At 25.9% G+C, this 16,683-nt stretch overlaps 1 protein-coding gene across 1 annotated transcript in view; it reads right to left on the bottom strand.

Moving 5' to 3' along the window:
- Window positions 1-16,683, bottom strand: part of LOC129613413 (alpha-catulin-like) — a 201,546-nt gene that overhangs the window by 112,307 nt on the left and 72,556 nt on the right. The window contains exon 2 of the mRNA XM_055527466.1: window positions 10,648-10,834. Within this exon, the coding sequence (XP_055383441.1) occupies window positions 10,648-10,650 (3 nt within the window). The 5' untranslated portion in view covers window positions 10,651-10,834. The remainder of the gene's footprint in view (window positions 1-10,647; window positions 10,835-16,683) is intronic.

The following is a 16,683-nucleotide window of genomic DNA, read 5'->3' as shown; positions in this document are numbered from 1 at the left end:
TTTTGTTTTTTTTTTTAATAAATTTGACAAATTGATTTATCTGATCGCTCATTATTATCACTTTTCTCTTTTGTAGACCCTAAGGTAAAAACAAGAAATGAGAATAATAACTAGAGAAAAATATGAAAATCTTTTCTATGCAAATTATTTTTTGAATCCTTTAGTTTGTTCCAAGAATTTTCGGACATAGTAGAAAAAATTATTTCAACTTATTAAATAATGCTAGAATAACATTTCGAACGAACAAGTTCGATTCCAAGTATGTTAATATACAACATGTTTGAATCTGTTATAATATGCTCATACTAGTGTAAAATATGCATTTATTATTTTGGTATAGTTATTAATTAGCTCTTAAAAACAAGAGAGGCAGAATACTTTTCTAATGCTCTTCGATACTTTGTATGTGTTATATTATGAAGTTTTACAAGCGTCATATGTCATATCAAACATGTATGATAAGACCGACATAATATTGTTGGATGTGACGGAAAAATTATTGATATCTGCCGTAAATATCGCGTAAATTCAAAATAACAAAATGATAAAATATTAAAATTTTTAAAATTTAGAATAAAATACACGCATTTTAAGTAAGAGATAACCCTAAATTCGTTCTTTATAGGAAATAATAATAAAACGCAATAATAATTATCTAAAATATTTCATTAATATTTAATTTCTATGAAAAGATAATAAAGAAAAATTTAAAAAAAACAAATTATTATTTGTTAAAATATTTTATAAATAAATCCTTATTTTTTATTCTTAAATATTGAATAATAATTATTAAGATAAAATTATTAGATAATAAAGAAAAATTATCTGTGACTTTGCATTTATTTAAAAATTTCTTATAAAATAAATTACGATAATTAAACATTAGTGGTTTTTCGAAATTGAAAACAATCAATTATTTAATAAAAATTAATAATTTCCCTAAAAGAAAATAACGTAGAGGCAGATTTTGGTGGCCCTTATACAGCAAATTAGTAAGTACGATAATAATAGAAAATACACGGTCATTCCTTTAATATACTTTCTGCATACCATCATAAACATAGAAATTGAAAATAAAATTTAATTGGATTACAAGAGGCCGTACATAATATGGAAATTCGTCTGGAATTCATGTGCCATTTCAAGCCACCATATTGAAAATTATATTAACCTCTAATTAGAATTCATCGTATACATGTTTGTATTACGTATAATTCTAAATAACTCGTAATATATATGAATCTTACAAGCTGTGAAGCATTAAGATATACTATCCAATTTTCAATTGAAGTTTATGGTATCACAAATACCCAAATTTACTTAGTTAATTGAAACCGAGTATTTTACGATAATAAACCTTCTTAAAAAAAAAATCGCACACTGTATTTAGATCACAATAGAACCTTCAAAAAAAAAATTGCACCGTAATTTTACCTATCAAAATTTTTACAATATCCTTATACTTATGTATACCAACGTATATTCTTTCTCATGAAATATTATGCTTGTATGTAGGGTTGCCAAATAGAAAATGTAAAATTACCCTAAAATTTAAATCTAAATTAGACGAGTTTTATTCATTTTATCAATATATTTTTTTTTCAACAAGTTTTCGAATCGCTAGTGAACTAATTGCTCCGTCATTTGAAGGCTCAAACTGTAATAAAGTTAATTTTAAATTGAGAGTATAAAATGAGCCAAAGATATGAAAAAATACTTTAATAATTACCCAAAATTACCCAAAATTACCCAAAATAAAAAAAATAACCTGATGATGGTTTACCACATAGCATCGAAAATAAACCAGTTTTGAGTAATCACAACAGGTTGGCAACCCTGTCATGTATATATCTATGTATTTGAATATGATTTATACACCTTATGTAATTAATTACTTTCAGAGAATAAATTATAGCATTTTATAGGAACAAACCACAATATTAAAGAAAAAAAAAAACAAAAAAATCTTTATGATGGGTAAACGAATTTTGCCCAATTTATTTTATTTCAATTTTTTCTTCTACCATCTTAAATGTATGCCTGTATGAGTTTGAATATTCTTAAGTATTGAGGAATGAAGATCTTTTTGAGAAATTTTTCTTTTCTGTGGAAAACAATCATGAGAAAACGAAAAATTTCAACCGTAAAGTAACAATTTAGTGGTTTTTAGTAAAAAGCCCAAGAAAAATAATTTTTTTTTTTTTTTGATTGACAGCATCATTATTTAAATTTTTTTGCTTTTTTCTATATAAAAAATACCGTCTTTTATATCGTTCCAATAGTAATTACTCAAAATGTAATTAATGTAGTTTTGCGAGGTCTCAAGAGATAACCGTCAAGTTTGTTAACGTAAAAGGATAACATTACCTAAATTATATAATTTTTGAATATTTTACTTGTATGTTATGGAAGTTATTTTATTCTTATATTAATTGTATAGTAAATTATTACGATATTGTGTATCGTAAATCAAGTTGCCTGAAAATTATTGCACTAAAAATTATTGTTCTTCCTTGTCTTAGGGGTAAATGAAAAACTGAAGAAGTACGAGCCTTTTTGTAAATATTTTGAAAGAATGAAATAATCGCAAAGAATAATAATTGCGTTTTATTACGAGCATTTAAAATAAAAATATTAAAGATAAGAGTAGCCCTTTACCATGTTTAGGAATAAAAATTGAAGAGGTTTTTGGGATCTTTTCAACGATATGATTAAATTTTCTCTTCGCTAATTTTTTCTTTTTCAATATCGCTCAACAATACTTCTCGGATTTCTTTTGAATTTTAGAGCTTCAAAGGCCTGATTTTTAAAAAATCATTGAACTCTTTAAAATTTTTTCACCAGTGTTACATTCCGTACATTCAGCCACCTTTAATTGTGATGTAAACAAAAGCCGGATTGAACTGCTATATTGAATGCGAAAATAAAAATTTTTTGGCACGTTTCACTGAATTCAATCACGTACAATTTGTTCTGGCTTCTAATAGATCATGTTAGGTAAAATTTGCAATGAACAAAACTGTGTATATATTTAAGGTTCAAATGAAGAAGAGGATTGCTTTACATGTAGCTGTGTAAACTGTTTATTCTCTCCAAATTTGGAAGAATTTCATTACTGTTATACTACAACCACCGTATAAAGCTGACGGAAAACTATTTTAATCGACAATATCTTCGATTTTAAGATAAAATTTTTGGAAATGAGAAAAAAAAAATTTCAAAAGAAAAACATTCAGGAAATATTTTTTATCAAATTCATTCATTTTTCTTTTGTACAATATTGGCAATATTAATAAAAACAAATTATGTCTCAAAGCAGAAACAAAATAAAGAGAAGAGAAGAAAATTGTAAAAAGGACATATTTGTGACCTTCCATTTTGTTTATTACCTTAAATCACATTAACAAAAAAATAAATACAAGAAGGCAACACTAACAGAAAAGAAAGAAGAATACGAAGAAGAAGAAAACAAATAAAAAGTCATTCTTAGCTTTTTTATTTTCTCTTTTTACAAAATAAAAAATGACCCTTAGTTCAGCATTTAGTAAAAATTTATTTTTTTCCCCACGCCTTTTTCTGTTTTTATTGCTTGCTCTTCTTTTACAAGTTCCCCTACCTACAATGTATTTAAAATTGAAGGGAGTTAAACGAATGTTATTTTAAAGTTACAATGTCGATAAACCCAGTTTTGGTAATTAGCAATCATTATAGAAAATCACAGCTCCCTTGTTGACCTCCAAGTTCCCGGAAATTCGAAAATTTGAATTTTGTTCAATTAAAAATAAAAAAAAAATTATTTAAAAAATATTATACGATTTACAGCTTTACGGGATTATTAGCTGTGTATGAGGTTTATAAAAATAAGAGAAAAGAGACAGGAAAAATTTATTGTTTTTTATTCTTTAGAACATTTTCTTTAACTCAAGTTTTGACATTTTGACAGATAACCAACCATAAAGAAAAAGTGAAATAAAACAGGAACAATATACCAGAGAAGAGATAAAACAGATTAAGAATGCTATTGAAAAAGAGAAATATTTTCATCATAATAAACAACAATAAAAAATTAAAGAAATTCTCTCAAAGTGTTAAAAGATGCTTTCAAAGTTTTCAAGGTATAAATTTTTATTAATATTTTCTCTTTTCAACCAAGAAAAAATGGGGTGTCCCATTATTTTATTGTAAGTAATTTTAATATTTTATTTTAAAATTAATTTAAATAAATATTTAAAGATTAAAAACTCATTTCAAATTCGAATTTCAATTTCAATGTAAGAGCGTACATAAAACCGACGCAATTATTTACTCAATTATTACTTTTATTTTACTCTCATTTCACCATTATATTTTATATTCTCATAATATCTAGTTAAAATTTAATTTGCTTCAATATTAATAATGACGTAATAGCAGTTTGTCTGTGTACATTGAAGAGGCATTGTTTAATTCTATAAAATTTAACAGAATAATTTCTCGGACACATATTAATATTATACAAGTGCATATATAAGCATATAAAGGCATTCAGGTATAAATGTACAAAAATAGGGCGGAAAAATTAAATTTATTCTACTAGCTAAAATATTTATGATGCTACTCTTTAACATGATTTTGTTATACAGATATGTTTTTGATGTTGTTGGTTTACAGTTTAGGTTTTTTAATTTTTTTTTTAAAATCAAAAGTTGTAATGACCAATCAGTTGTAAATGATATACATGAATATTTAATTTACATATGAAAGTTTTTTTTTTGTAATTTGTTTTTGTATATTGTTGCAAAACTGTTATACGTATAACTATAAAACTGTTATACGTAAATTCTGCAATATTGCTTAATAATTATTATACATTGCACATCTAAATATACTTTCTATATTTAATTCTTAAAACCATTGCCGATTGTAAACAAGCTGTTCTTGAATCAAAAAACAAAATAAATTATTTAAAGAATCCAAAGCATTTCAAAAAATTTACCTAAAGATATAAAAGTAAAATATAACAAAAATGGTAACCTTGAAGAAAATTTTTTCTTAACTAATATACATTTTTCTTGAAATACGAAATAAATTCGCTTGAGAAAAACAAACAAAGAGAAACAATAACTTTAATATTAAGCACCTGTTCCCTGTCCCTGAACATTTCTCTTGTTGTATAACACATAATATATGGAAAGAACTCATGTACTAAAGATTTGTATTAAATTATAAAATATTGGACAAATACAAAGTTTTTTTGTTTTCCATTTTCAAGGAATTGTATAAGATATGAATCAAGTAAACAGTCAAGCGAATAGTATCCTTTTTTTTTTTCGGTTTTTGTTTTATACATTTTCATTCTCTATGGTATCAGTTGTGACCTCTTAGTCCATTCTATTTATTTCCGCTGTCAATTTCAAAGTAATTTAGATGCCTCAGTTGAGAAAATTCAGTCGCTTTTATTTGTTTGTGTTTATTTTATTTTATTTTCTGTTATACTCGTGTATAATAGTATATGAGTTTCGGGTATGTTATACATTTACATTTACATTATTATATTAATTCTCATCGCATTTTTAAGATTTGCTTTTCTCTCTTTCTCTATCTCTCTCAGTCTTCTTAGAGTAAAATGCTTAACCTTTTTGTTTTCATTCTTTCTTTTTTTGTTATTGTATTTTTTTTACAATCGAACGATTTCATTCTCTTTTAAAAAGACATTTTTATTTTAAAATTTTCTACTTAAATATTTTTTTTTTTTGGTTTTTGGAAAACAATTTGATTTTTAGCATGCTGTTCCTACCCTTGCATAGTATTCAAAAAAATTAAATTTAAATAATATTGTTTTAATACAAAATGTTCGATTTCAATTTTGTGTGTTGCTGAATTTAAATTAATGTAAATTTAAACAATAATTGAAAATATAAGAATTTTAAAAATATTATAAACAATCTGACTTGTTGTTATTTTGTAAATTTGGAGAATATATATGGAAATATTTCAATTCTACACGCAGAATTTTATCGCAACAAACATTTTATTTAACTAAATAAAGATCTCTGATAGCACCTAGTGGCAATTTTTATCAACTGCAATTAAATATTTTACAAATTAATACTTCTGCAATTCAAAAATCCAAAAATGAATAAGAATATAGAAATAATTAAAAAAAAAATCTTATGATTTTGAGTTCGAATTAATAGAATTTCGAAAATTTGATTATTACAAGCAAAAATTGTCAAATTTAGACTGTCAGTTTTCATATCATTTTATTATAAATTCCAATTTTGCAACATAAATTTGAAAATATTATTAAAGCTGCACTCCTTTTGAAAAAACAATTTTTGTATATTAATCTTGTATTTTTGAAAAAAAATACGTGTTTTTAATATGATTACTCAAGTTCCCCTTAAAACTGAAGTTCGAAATTCGAAAAATATTTTATTGCTAATATTAACAAATAGAACACAAGTTGACATGCAATTTTTAGTTTTGTGACTATTTGATTACTTATTTGTAGCCAAAGGTTTATATTCGAACGCGCATACATACTGCAACTGTATGATCGTATGCAGTTGCAGAATGTATGCGCTGTAACTGTATGATCGTATGCAGTATGTATGCAGTATGTATGTTGATCGTATAACAGTTTGCAATATTTTACAAACTGATTGTAATTCTTTAATAAACGCAATGGATTTGAATTGGCGTAATAGTTAAATTGCTTAGATGTGCACGCAATAGTTTTCCAGTCAGCCAATAATTGCAAAACTGAAAATCGTATACCTGCCTGAGCTGTTAATTGTCAATTTAAAATTGAAATTTGCTTTTTTCGAATCTTGAATTTATTGCGAACCTTATTTTTATTTTAAATTTTTTTTTTCTCAAGGATTTAAAATGATTGTATTTTTTTTAACATTTTGTGTTTTTTTGTTTTTTTCATTACATTATCTGGAATTTTTTTCTATGAAAATTCACCAGAAATCGATTATATCTATATATATGTATGTATGTATGTATGTATGCATTGTTCCATTTTCTCATTCCTATCCTATGAAAGTTTTGGTTTTTCTTTTAAACCTGAAATCGGAATCGAATGGTTCACATTGATTTGCACGTATATACGTACATATTCTATATGTTGAAATGTTTGTTAATAAAAGAATAAATGTTAATTTAGAAATAAAAATTAAATAAAAATATATTTTAGTGAAGAGATAAGAAAAGAAAGAAAAATCGGAAATCAAAGAAAAAAAAAATATTCGATTCAATTGAATTACATTGAGGAAATTAAAATTCAACTAAGCTTTTGTAGATATATACACATACACAACAAACGTACACATTTTCTACTTGTTCCTACTTAATATATTCGCCATCTATATTATGTTCCAATGGTACTATACCTACATATATTAAGCATTCGTTGAAATATCAGTTTTAAAAAATTTTCATTTTAGTCAATATCAAATGTTCGCCTCATACACAAATTAAAAGTCCAAAAGTTAAAAGTTTTACTCTACATAATTTTACGATTCGTTAATTTTTATGTGTTTGTGTATTCATATACTCAATACATATAAATATATTAATTCACTTAGTATCACATTGCTTCAATTCAATTCAAGTGATTGAAATTTTATTGCTTTCTTTTAATGTAGGGTTTGCATGATTTCATCGTAGAGAACTTCTTCTCTTCTAAAAAGTTAGAAGGTGAAAACTAAAAAAAAAGAATTTTGTTAAGAAATTTTATTTAAGCTGTTCAACCTCTTTCAAGAGTGGCTGCTTTTGTTTTTTTGTGTTTTTTTTTTCTATTTTCTATTTTTATTGTTTTTAAGGTGAAGTAAGTGAAAGAAAATTGTAAATTTTATTTTTATTATTAAATGAACTTTTATACTTTTATAATTTATAACGATAAAATAATAGATTTTAGAAAATAGTTTAAGGTCAAGGAATCAAAGAGTCAGACATGGTAAAGATTTGTAAAAAAGAAATTATACCCGAAAAATTAAAAAAAAAATTTTTTGTTTACTGAATTTGGATCATATGCTTTTAAAACACGTGATTTTATAATGTGATTTTGAAGACTCTACTGTAGAACTTTATAGAATATTTGAATTTGGATTGATTTGAATTTTTAGATACCATAATTTTATTTGCATATCATTTGAATTTTGGTACTTTCTAAAAACCATATGGATTCGGTATTTGTATCGCCATCTATACGTCATCCTACGTACTTATTGAGCGATGCGTTACATAAGAAAATTATTTTTCCAATTTTGAGATTGAATATCGAGGAGTTGCATTATTTTTCTTAAACAATTTGAATTATTTATAAAAAAGGAATTCTGAATGAAATTTTTCTCTTGTAATATTTTTTCTAATTGCATACTTTTAGGGGTAAGAAAAAAAAAAATAAAATAAATACTAATATTATTATTTATATAGGGCTATGGTAGAACATAAGATAACAATTTTCCGGTCTTTTTCATTTCAAAAAATTTATTGCCTATCATAAAATCAGGGCTGATGAAATTGAGCTGAATTGAAATCGTCCAAAATAAAAATTCTTGGTGTTCACTGGTGGGCATTGCTTCACAACTATCCATCTGAAGAAGATCGCAAGAATGCAGAGCTAAATCTGCCTGGAAGCGGACAAGACGGTAGATCACCTGTTGTGAAAATGTGAAGCGGTGACACTCTTATAATTGAGGATTTTTGGGAGGAGCTTTCTGAACCCGGAGGCTTTAAGGAAATATCGCTAATTGAAGTGACTGGAATATTGAAATTTTTTAAGACGACGACCCTCATATGTGAATGATATTATTACGGTAGGAGAGTATTGTTAAAATTAAGAACAGCATGTCTCAATATTGCTTCCTAAGTTATAAATCCATTTCTGTTCAATTTTTCTTAAAATTAAAACTTAAGCCGCGAGTTTAGCAGATTTTCTAAAAATTTTGTTAAAACTTTTGTAATTTTAGATCAAGTTATATGCCACACAAACTTGAATTATTCATTGCATCACATTTAATTGATTATTTCTCTTATATTAACCCTATTAGTCTTTTTTTTTGAATTTATTAAGTTTTTCCTTAAATTCAGAGAATTTCGTGTAATGTAGGGCATTTCATATGTGTATTTTCCATTAAGCAACTAAACAATTAAATTTCTTATATTTCAAAAGCAAACAAGACCCAGAGAAAGAAAAACTCAATTACTAAAAGTGAAATCTTTGGTAAAAATGTCAAACATTTTTTTTACTAATTTTTTTTTTACAAAAATCCTATTAATAATTTCAACATTTTATATAATAAAAATTTTTTTATTTAAGTCAAACATATTATTCAATCATAAAACAATTAATTTTCAACCTCATATAAAAATGTTTACTATCAGATAAAAAAATATGACAGGGTGTTATATTATCAAATTAACTAGACATTTAACTAAAATAATTTATACTTTTCGTTTAAGAATAGTAAAAAAATATTGTGTCTGAAACTGAAAAATTAAAAAATGACAAGGGAGAGAAAAGACCAGAAAAACAAAAGCAAAAAAATATTGTCTTTTTGAAAATACAAATCAAATAAATAAAAAATTCCCTCTCCCTCTCACTATATTATTTATAAACAAACACAACCACAGTTGTCCTTTATTTTCATCATATATTTATGTATGCTTCCTCTTACTACAAAAAGACGAAAATATTATTAAAAATAAACATTGTAAAAGTTGTATCAACCCAGTTATATCAAGCAGGAACCCATATGTACATACATATACATATATACCACATATATAAATCATAATATTTTATTTTCGAAAACCATGTCCTTTTCCGTCCAAAAATTCAACAAATAAATTAAATTATTTATGTTAAAAAAAATATTATAAGAAGAAGAAGAAGAAAACAAGAGAAAATAAAAGAGTAAATAAGAATATATACACTTATTTACATACACATGTTACATATACATACATACATATAGACCTATAAATTATATAATTGTATAATATATAACAATTTGTGTGTAAATGTGTAAAATTTTATCAAAGTTAATAAAATAATTAAAATTTGACCTCGCTAATTCTATTAATATTGGACTTGAATGGTAGTATAACTGTACACACACACACAATAATACAAATATATGTGTACATACATAATAGGCTACAATATATGTATACATAAATTATATATGCATGGTTGTGTTTATTTAAAGGAGATACTCGTAAAACAAAAATAAACAATCATTAATGAAAAAAGGAAGAAACAAATATTTTATGTTCATAACATTTTTTAATTTGTATAAGAGCATGGAACCGAGATACACACACATTTATAATTATAATATATGCTATTATAATATCTACATATATGTATGTATTGGTATAATATTGAATACAATGCTTTACTCTTATATTATATTGCAAGATTTTTTTACAAGGAAGTACCCATTTAATTATACATCTGACTGCTATTAAACTACGAGTACTATTAAACTGTTATTATTAACATTTAAAAAGGAAATTATTAACCAAAAAAAAAAAGTTAGTTTGAAAGTTTTTAGCCAACTTGTCGCCACAGTAACGAGCCTTCATTAAAAATCTAAATTGATTTGTAAGAAAAAGAGCAAAATTATATTTCGTAAATCATTAAAAATTTACCATTCCGTTTGTAATATGAAGAAATAAAATTCAGATTCAATTTATTAGTTCCGATCCATAATTTGACTACACACTATTTAGCAGCTCCATAATATAACTACAACTCGCTGAAACCTACACCTAATTGAAACCCCGTGCCAAGCAATTTTGTTGTTAAGCCGGCACTTTCAGGCGAGTATGCTTGAATCTGCAAAAAAAACAAAAACATTAACAACGGGGACGTTAAGCAATAGACTGTTTGCGGCAGAGATTTGATAAATTGAGGTTTATAAATTTTTGGAGCTTGTCAGAAACCTCATATAAACTATAAGGTTGTAATAAAGCTGACAACACATTTTTATTTACTACTGCAGGCATTTAACAAAGAGAAGCCAACGGTTGGCTTTGTATTGAAGCTCGCCAGAGTGGTTAGTCCATATGCATCCTTATCTCAATACATAAACTACAATCAACAAACCAGCAAGACAAAAAATTTCATCGAAATCACTTGAATTTTTATAAAGGTACCCGTTCCACCATTAGAAATATTTCCTTCTGCGAATATTATAGTTGGAATTGACACGGAACAACTTTAATTTTTCCCATTTTCTTCCGTTTTCCATTACAATTTCTATAAATACTTATACAATTATTTTATAATCAAAAAAATTTTTAGGATTTTTACCCACAAAAACAAGAATAAAACAAAATCAATTCCCAACTTTCAAATTTACATTACAAAGAGCACAATAAAAAACATACAAGCAATAACCATAAAGGAAACAGAATTTTTTTTGTAAGCGGAAATGTTGTCTTTTTTTTATTAATCGGAAACGCTGTTGCTATTCTATTATTCTCAAATTTTTAATAATTTTATTGTCTGATTTAGTTTCAATTATAGTTGAAGTTCGGGAGTCAACCAGAATGGCTTCCAGAAGAAGTCGCCTGAAAACAGACTGAACGTTTGTGAATATGTTAGATTGACATTGCCATTTTGAATTTTAGTATGAACCCACTTTTATTCTAGATCAAAAACTTATTTGAAATTAAATGGGACACACTGTATTTAATAATCACATCAATTTTACGCATAAATGTAAATGTGTAAACAAAAAAGAATAATATACCGTTATTAAGAGTAACTACTCATTAATAAACTTAACACTCTACTATTATTAAAGTAATGGCAGGAAGGACAACTAAATTTTGGAATGTAATATGAATGTAGGTGCACGTTTGGTTATAAACAATTGTATGCGTGTTACATAATATCAACGCAAATTAAATAATTATCGTTTGAAAATACGAATATTCTCCAAAGACCTTTAAAAAGCAAATATAAAAACTTAAACCCCTTAAATACGAAAAAGGGAAAGTAGAAAAAATCAAATATTATTTTAAAGGGTAAAATAAATATAATTGTGCAGAAATTCGTGCAAATTGTTAAAAACCGACAGTCGTTGTGTACGAACGCCTATAATATATATTTACGATATTTCGTCTAAACCTGACATATTTTCTCGGTCTCACTTTTTGTAAATCATTTGTGCTTGTACTTTGAACCGTCCGGACACTGGGAGAAGTATTGAAAAACAAATTGTCTTTTTTTGTTGATCATTCTTCAATTACCCCTGAATGTATGATAAAAAGGGCAATCAAATCCGATTTTCTCTTAGTGGTTAATATTCCGTAGTAAGTAAGGTCGTATTATTCTATAACAATGAATCCGAAACATAGTATTTGAATAGAATATTTGTCTTCCTATTAAGATTTCAATAAGGATTTACAATTTATATTCGGTCAATTTCAAAGTGAGAAACATTCTCCATTATATATCATTTATACTCCTAGATTTCATTAATCAAAAATTACAAAGTTATAAACGCGCATGTGAATATGCAGGTTACATACAAACATACACATGCACATTTTATGTGACAATATATTATTAATGAAAATGACAATAACATTAACGAAAATAAATTAAATCTAATGACTTTAACTATGATAGTAGACCCAACTACATGAAAATTTTAAAAATGTCCTCCCTTATCGGATATAGGCTAGGACAGCAGTTCTTATATAAATCTTATTTGATACAATTTTGTTCTTGTTTGCTTTTTTTTGAAGAAATTATTTGTGCGAAAGAGAAATCAGATTTTTTCCATTGTATAATTTAGAGGTCATATGAGAGCATAATTTTTCTGGATTTTTCAAGGACACTATGGTCAGCAAAAAAAAACAAAAATATTCTGTTTTTTTTTTTTATCTGTTTTGGTAGAATGTCGCATTGCATTTAAGTTGTTTTTAGAAAAAATCACATAAACTATTATTAAGTTTTCAAAAAATTTAACAAGGTCATATTGTGATTTTTTTCATATACATGTAAATACGTTCATATGATATAAAATGGACGTGAACATTAATTAAAACATGATCATAAAATTGTTATATTGAGGGAAAATTATTATGGTGGAAAATTTGGAGGTTTTTCGATACAGGAATTTATATTATGCAATCATAGAAATTTGATTTTGAATAAAAAAATTTTTAATTCAGAAAAGTCTATCAGATTTATAATATCAAATAAAATCTAGATGGTGAAAGGGAATGTAAACTAATTAGCGTAGATGATATTAGTGGAAACGGTATTGCTCATCACGGTTCAATAGAAAAATATATGAGAGAAATAGCGGCAAACGAAAATGGTATACCTTGGCAACACTCATAAAAATTTCGCACCTTAGAATATGCAGATGAAATATTATAACCCTACTGAACCATTCATCGGAAGATGTGAAGTTGAGTTTTAATGAGTTTAAAAGAAAAAGAAAAGTCTTTTGCTTCCGCATGAACCCTGCAAAGACAGAATGTATAATGCCGGGTGCCCTTTTACTTACTAGATAGAAGCAGAAGAAGAATTTGAGTGGTTGGGTGGAATACTGACAATAATTGATACGAACGAAGACATAGAACAAAGAATAGCTAAAAACAGAAATGATTTCAACGGAGTTTATTATTCATCACCAATATGGGAATCAACACATGGAAGAATTGGTACATAGAAGAAAAATAAGAATATTTAATGCCTATGTCAAATAAGTGTTGACATAGAATTAAGACAGGATAACATTACGACAGTGAAACATGATTGGTATCTAAATAAAATATATGAATCTTACAGATGTTAATCAGAAGGTGTCTAAGAATATTTCACAAATTCCGGCCCACAAGGATAATGAATAAAAATTTATGAATAACAACAGAGCAGAACAAAATATCAGGTCTAATAATGAAAATAAAATATGAATAAGCAACATTTAAAGGCGATCAAAGACGATAGCAAGACAAGCTTTTGAACTTGGACAAGAACTGTAATATCGGACTGGGACGGTACAAAACAGAGAAAATTGGAGAGGATATGTGGAAGCGCCATGTTTTACAACCGAATTCGACTCTGGAATAATTTAAGAACGAAAATCATAATATATCAAATTTTACGATATAAAGCATAAACTGTTACGATATTAACCTAGAATATTAATGTACGATTACCATACACATCAAAACAAACTACAAAAAAATACTACTTTACGAAAATTTCGAATAATTTTGAATACTTGCATTATTCCGGACCTTTTTAATTATAACCACATAAAAATTTATAACAAATAAGTTGATTCTTTTTAATAACCATGTGCTTCTCATTTCCTTTAATTTAAAAATTTTATTCTTTTCTTCACTGTCAATTAAGTTTTATAGGTACTTGCTTATATAATACGGATGTAAGTCTATACAGTTAGAGTATTGTTGTCATTTTATGAGACCCATGCATGTTATAGAAAAGAAAAGAAAGGAAAAGCATATTTTACCAAGATTTTTACGTTATTGATTTTCTACTTTTTTTTTTTTGTCATAAAAGTTTAAGTACCGTGGTTATTTTTTATCAAAAAAAAAATTTATTCCATTCATTGAATTTCTTTTTTACACGTGTGTTATAAAAATAGAGAAAAGGGTTTTAAGTTTAATTATATACCTACATGCATGTACATATAGATTTATTTAAAGATGGGCCTTTTACTTGTTTTCCAATAATTTTGAATAGTTGATCATAAATAATTATTGTAAGAGAAAAATTTTATTCGTTATTTTTATGATTTTTATTAAAATATTAAATAACTAATAAGACACCTGCAAGTATGGTATATGTAGGTGTGATAATAATTTATTACATGGGACAATCTAATGAAAATTCTTAAATTAGTTAACGCAATTGACGCAATTATTCTTGAACTGTATATTTAGTATTTATTTGAATTGATAGGCGGTTTTTAGAATAGCCGTATGAATTGTTTTATTATTAAACTAATTTGACTCAACCTCGATATTTGGTTTTGGGTGTAAATATAATGAAATTTTTTAAACACGAAGTCCACTATACGATCAAGTGTTTTGCCTTACTACGGATATTTTCCTGATAACCTGCATAGTAGAAATCATAACATAAAATAACTTCGTACAAATAAAACTAGAATATTGAAAATTATTTATCTGATGAATGGTGGAGTAGTTACGACATCGAAACTTCAATCGAAGAGTTTCGCAATCGAATCCTATTCAGGTTACCATAAAAAATTACATATTCAGTGTTTTCACATTTTTTTTTCTTCCCTATTTTTTTTCTGCGATATTTTAAATTATACATTATTTTGCTATCTATATAAATATCGTAAAATCGTTTAAAAATTTTATAATAAAATTAAATAGAACAAAAATAAATTTTTAATTCTCCCTATTCAATAAAATGATTTAACACAAATCAACTACTATACAACAATACAATGCGGATCTAATGAGGGTTACATAAATTTTATGAAGTGAAATAAAAATCTGCAATATTTTATTCAATTTATACGAGTATACAACGATACTCTAACAAAACAATTAATTTAGCCTTGGAGGAAAACACATACACACACATGCAATATTCATAATATAATTATACCTTTGGGATATCCAAATCGAATATTTTTTGATTCGATAAAAACGAACGAAAAAAACTTATGTCACGCTATCTAATTTACAAAGACAATAGAATGACAAAAAAAAAAAAAAAAACAGAGGAAAATAATGTTTAAAATACCTAACAAAATTAATTAAGCTAACAAAAAAAAAATGGTGTTGAAAAATCACTTTTTTCTCTACCGGAATGAAAAACAAGTCACGACATCACCGTTATTCTCCCGTGTGTGATTTCGTTTAAGAGCGAGAGAAAGAATTCGCTTAAAGGTATATGAAATGATCAAAATTTAGAACATGGCTTTTGGATCGGCTTAAAATATAAAATGATAATATTGTTTCTTAAAGGCTTAAACGGGGCTTAATATGCGAGGCGTATTACTAAGTCACAATATAATATTTTTTTCCAAAAATCATTTATTTGCAAAATTAAAGATTATTGTTATCAGAGCCTATTCTAAGAGGCAAACAACTACGTTATGGTGTTAAAAACTTTATCATAGACACAAACCATGTAGAGGTTAGTAATATCAAATTTTAAAGTGTAAATACCACAACAACTTAGTAATGACAATGTGATATTTTACAAATGCAAATATACAATAATGATGACTTTCAAATTTTTTATGGTTTATCGTAAATTTTTACGATAAACATAATTTTATGAAAATTACATTAATTTTTCAAATTAATTTAAATTAATTAAAAATTTTAAATTTAATTTCGATTCAACATTAGGGTATCCCCTTATTCTGTGTATCGAATCCCCACTGATCATGACATTTATCGTAAAAGTTTCCAAAATTTTATTATAGACACGAATCATTTGTAAATATTAAATTGCGTTTACGATAATAATATCGAAGTTGTTGCGTTAATTATCTCTGTCACTTAGTGATTCGATACTCAGAACAAGCCCCAGTATTACCGAATTTAATAAGTTAATATTTATGTAATGTATTAAATTTCAAAAATTAAAAGAATTTGATCAAGTCAACAATAATCCTGCTCATTATATTTTATTCCTAATTGAATCGG

Source organism: Condylostylus longicornis, unplaced genomic scaffold, assembly GCF_029603195.1.
Source record: "Condylostylus longicornis isolate FDR11 unplaced genomic scaffold, ASM2960319v2 ptg000083l, whole genome shotgun sequence".
Lineage (NCBI taxonomy): Eukaryota > Metazoa > Arthropoda > Insecta > Diptera > Dolichopodidae > Condylostylus > Condylostylus longicornis.
This window is presented reverse-complemented; position numbering and strand designations above follow the sequence as displayed.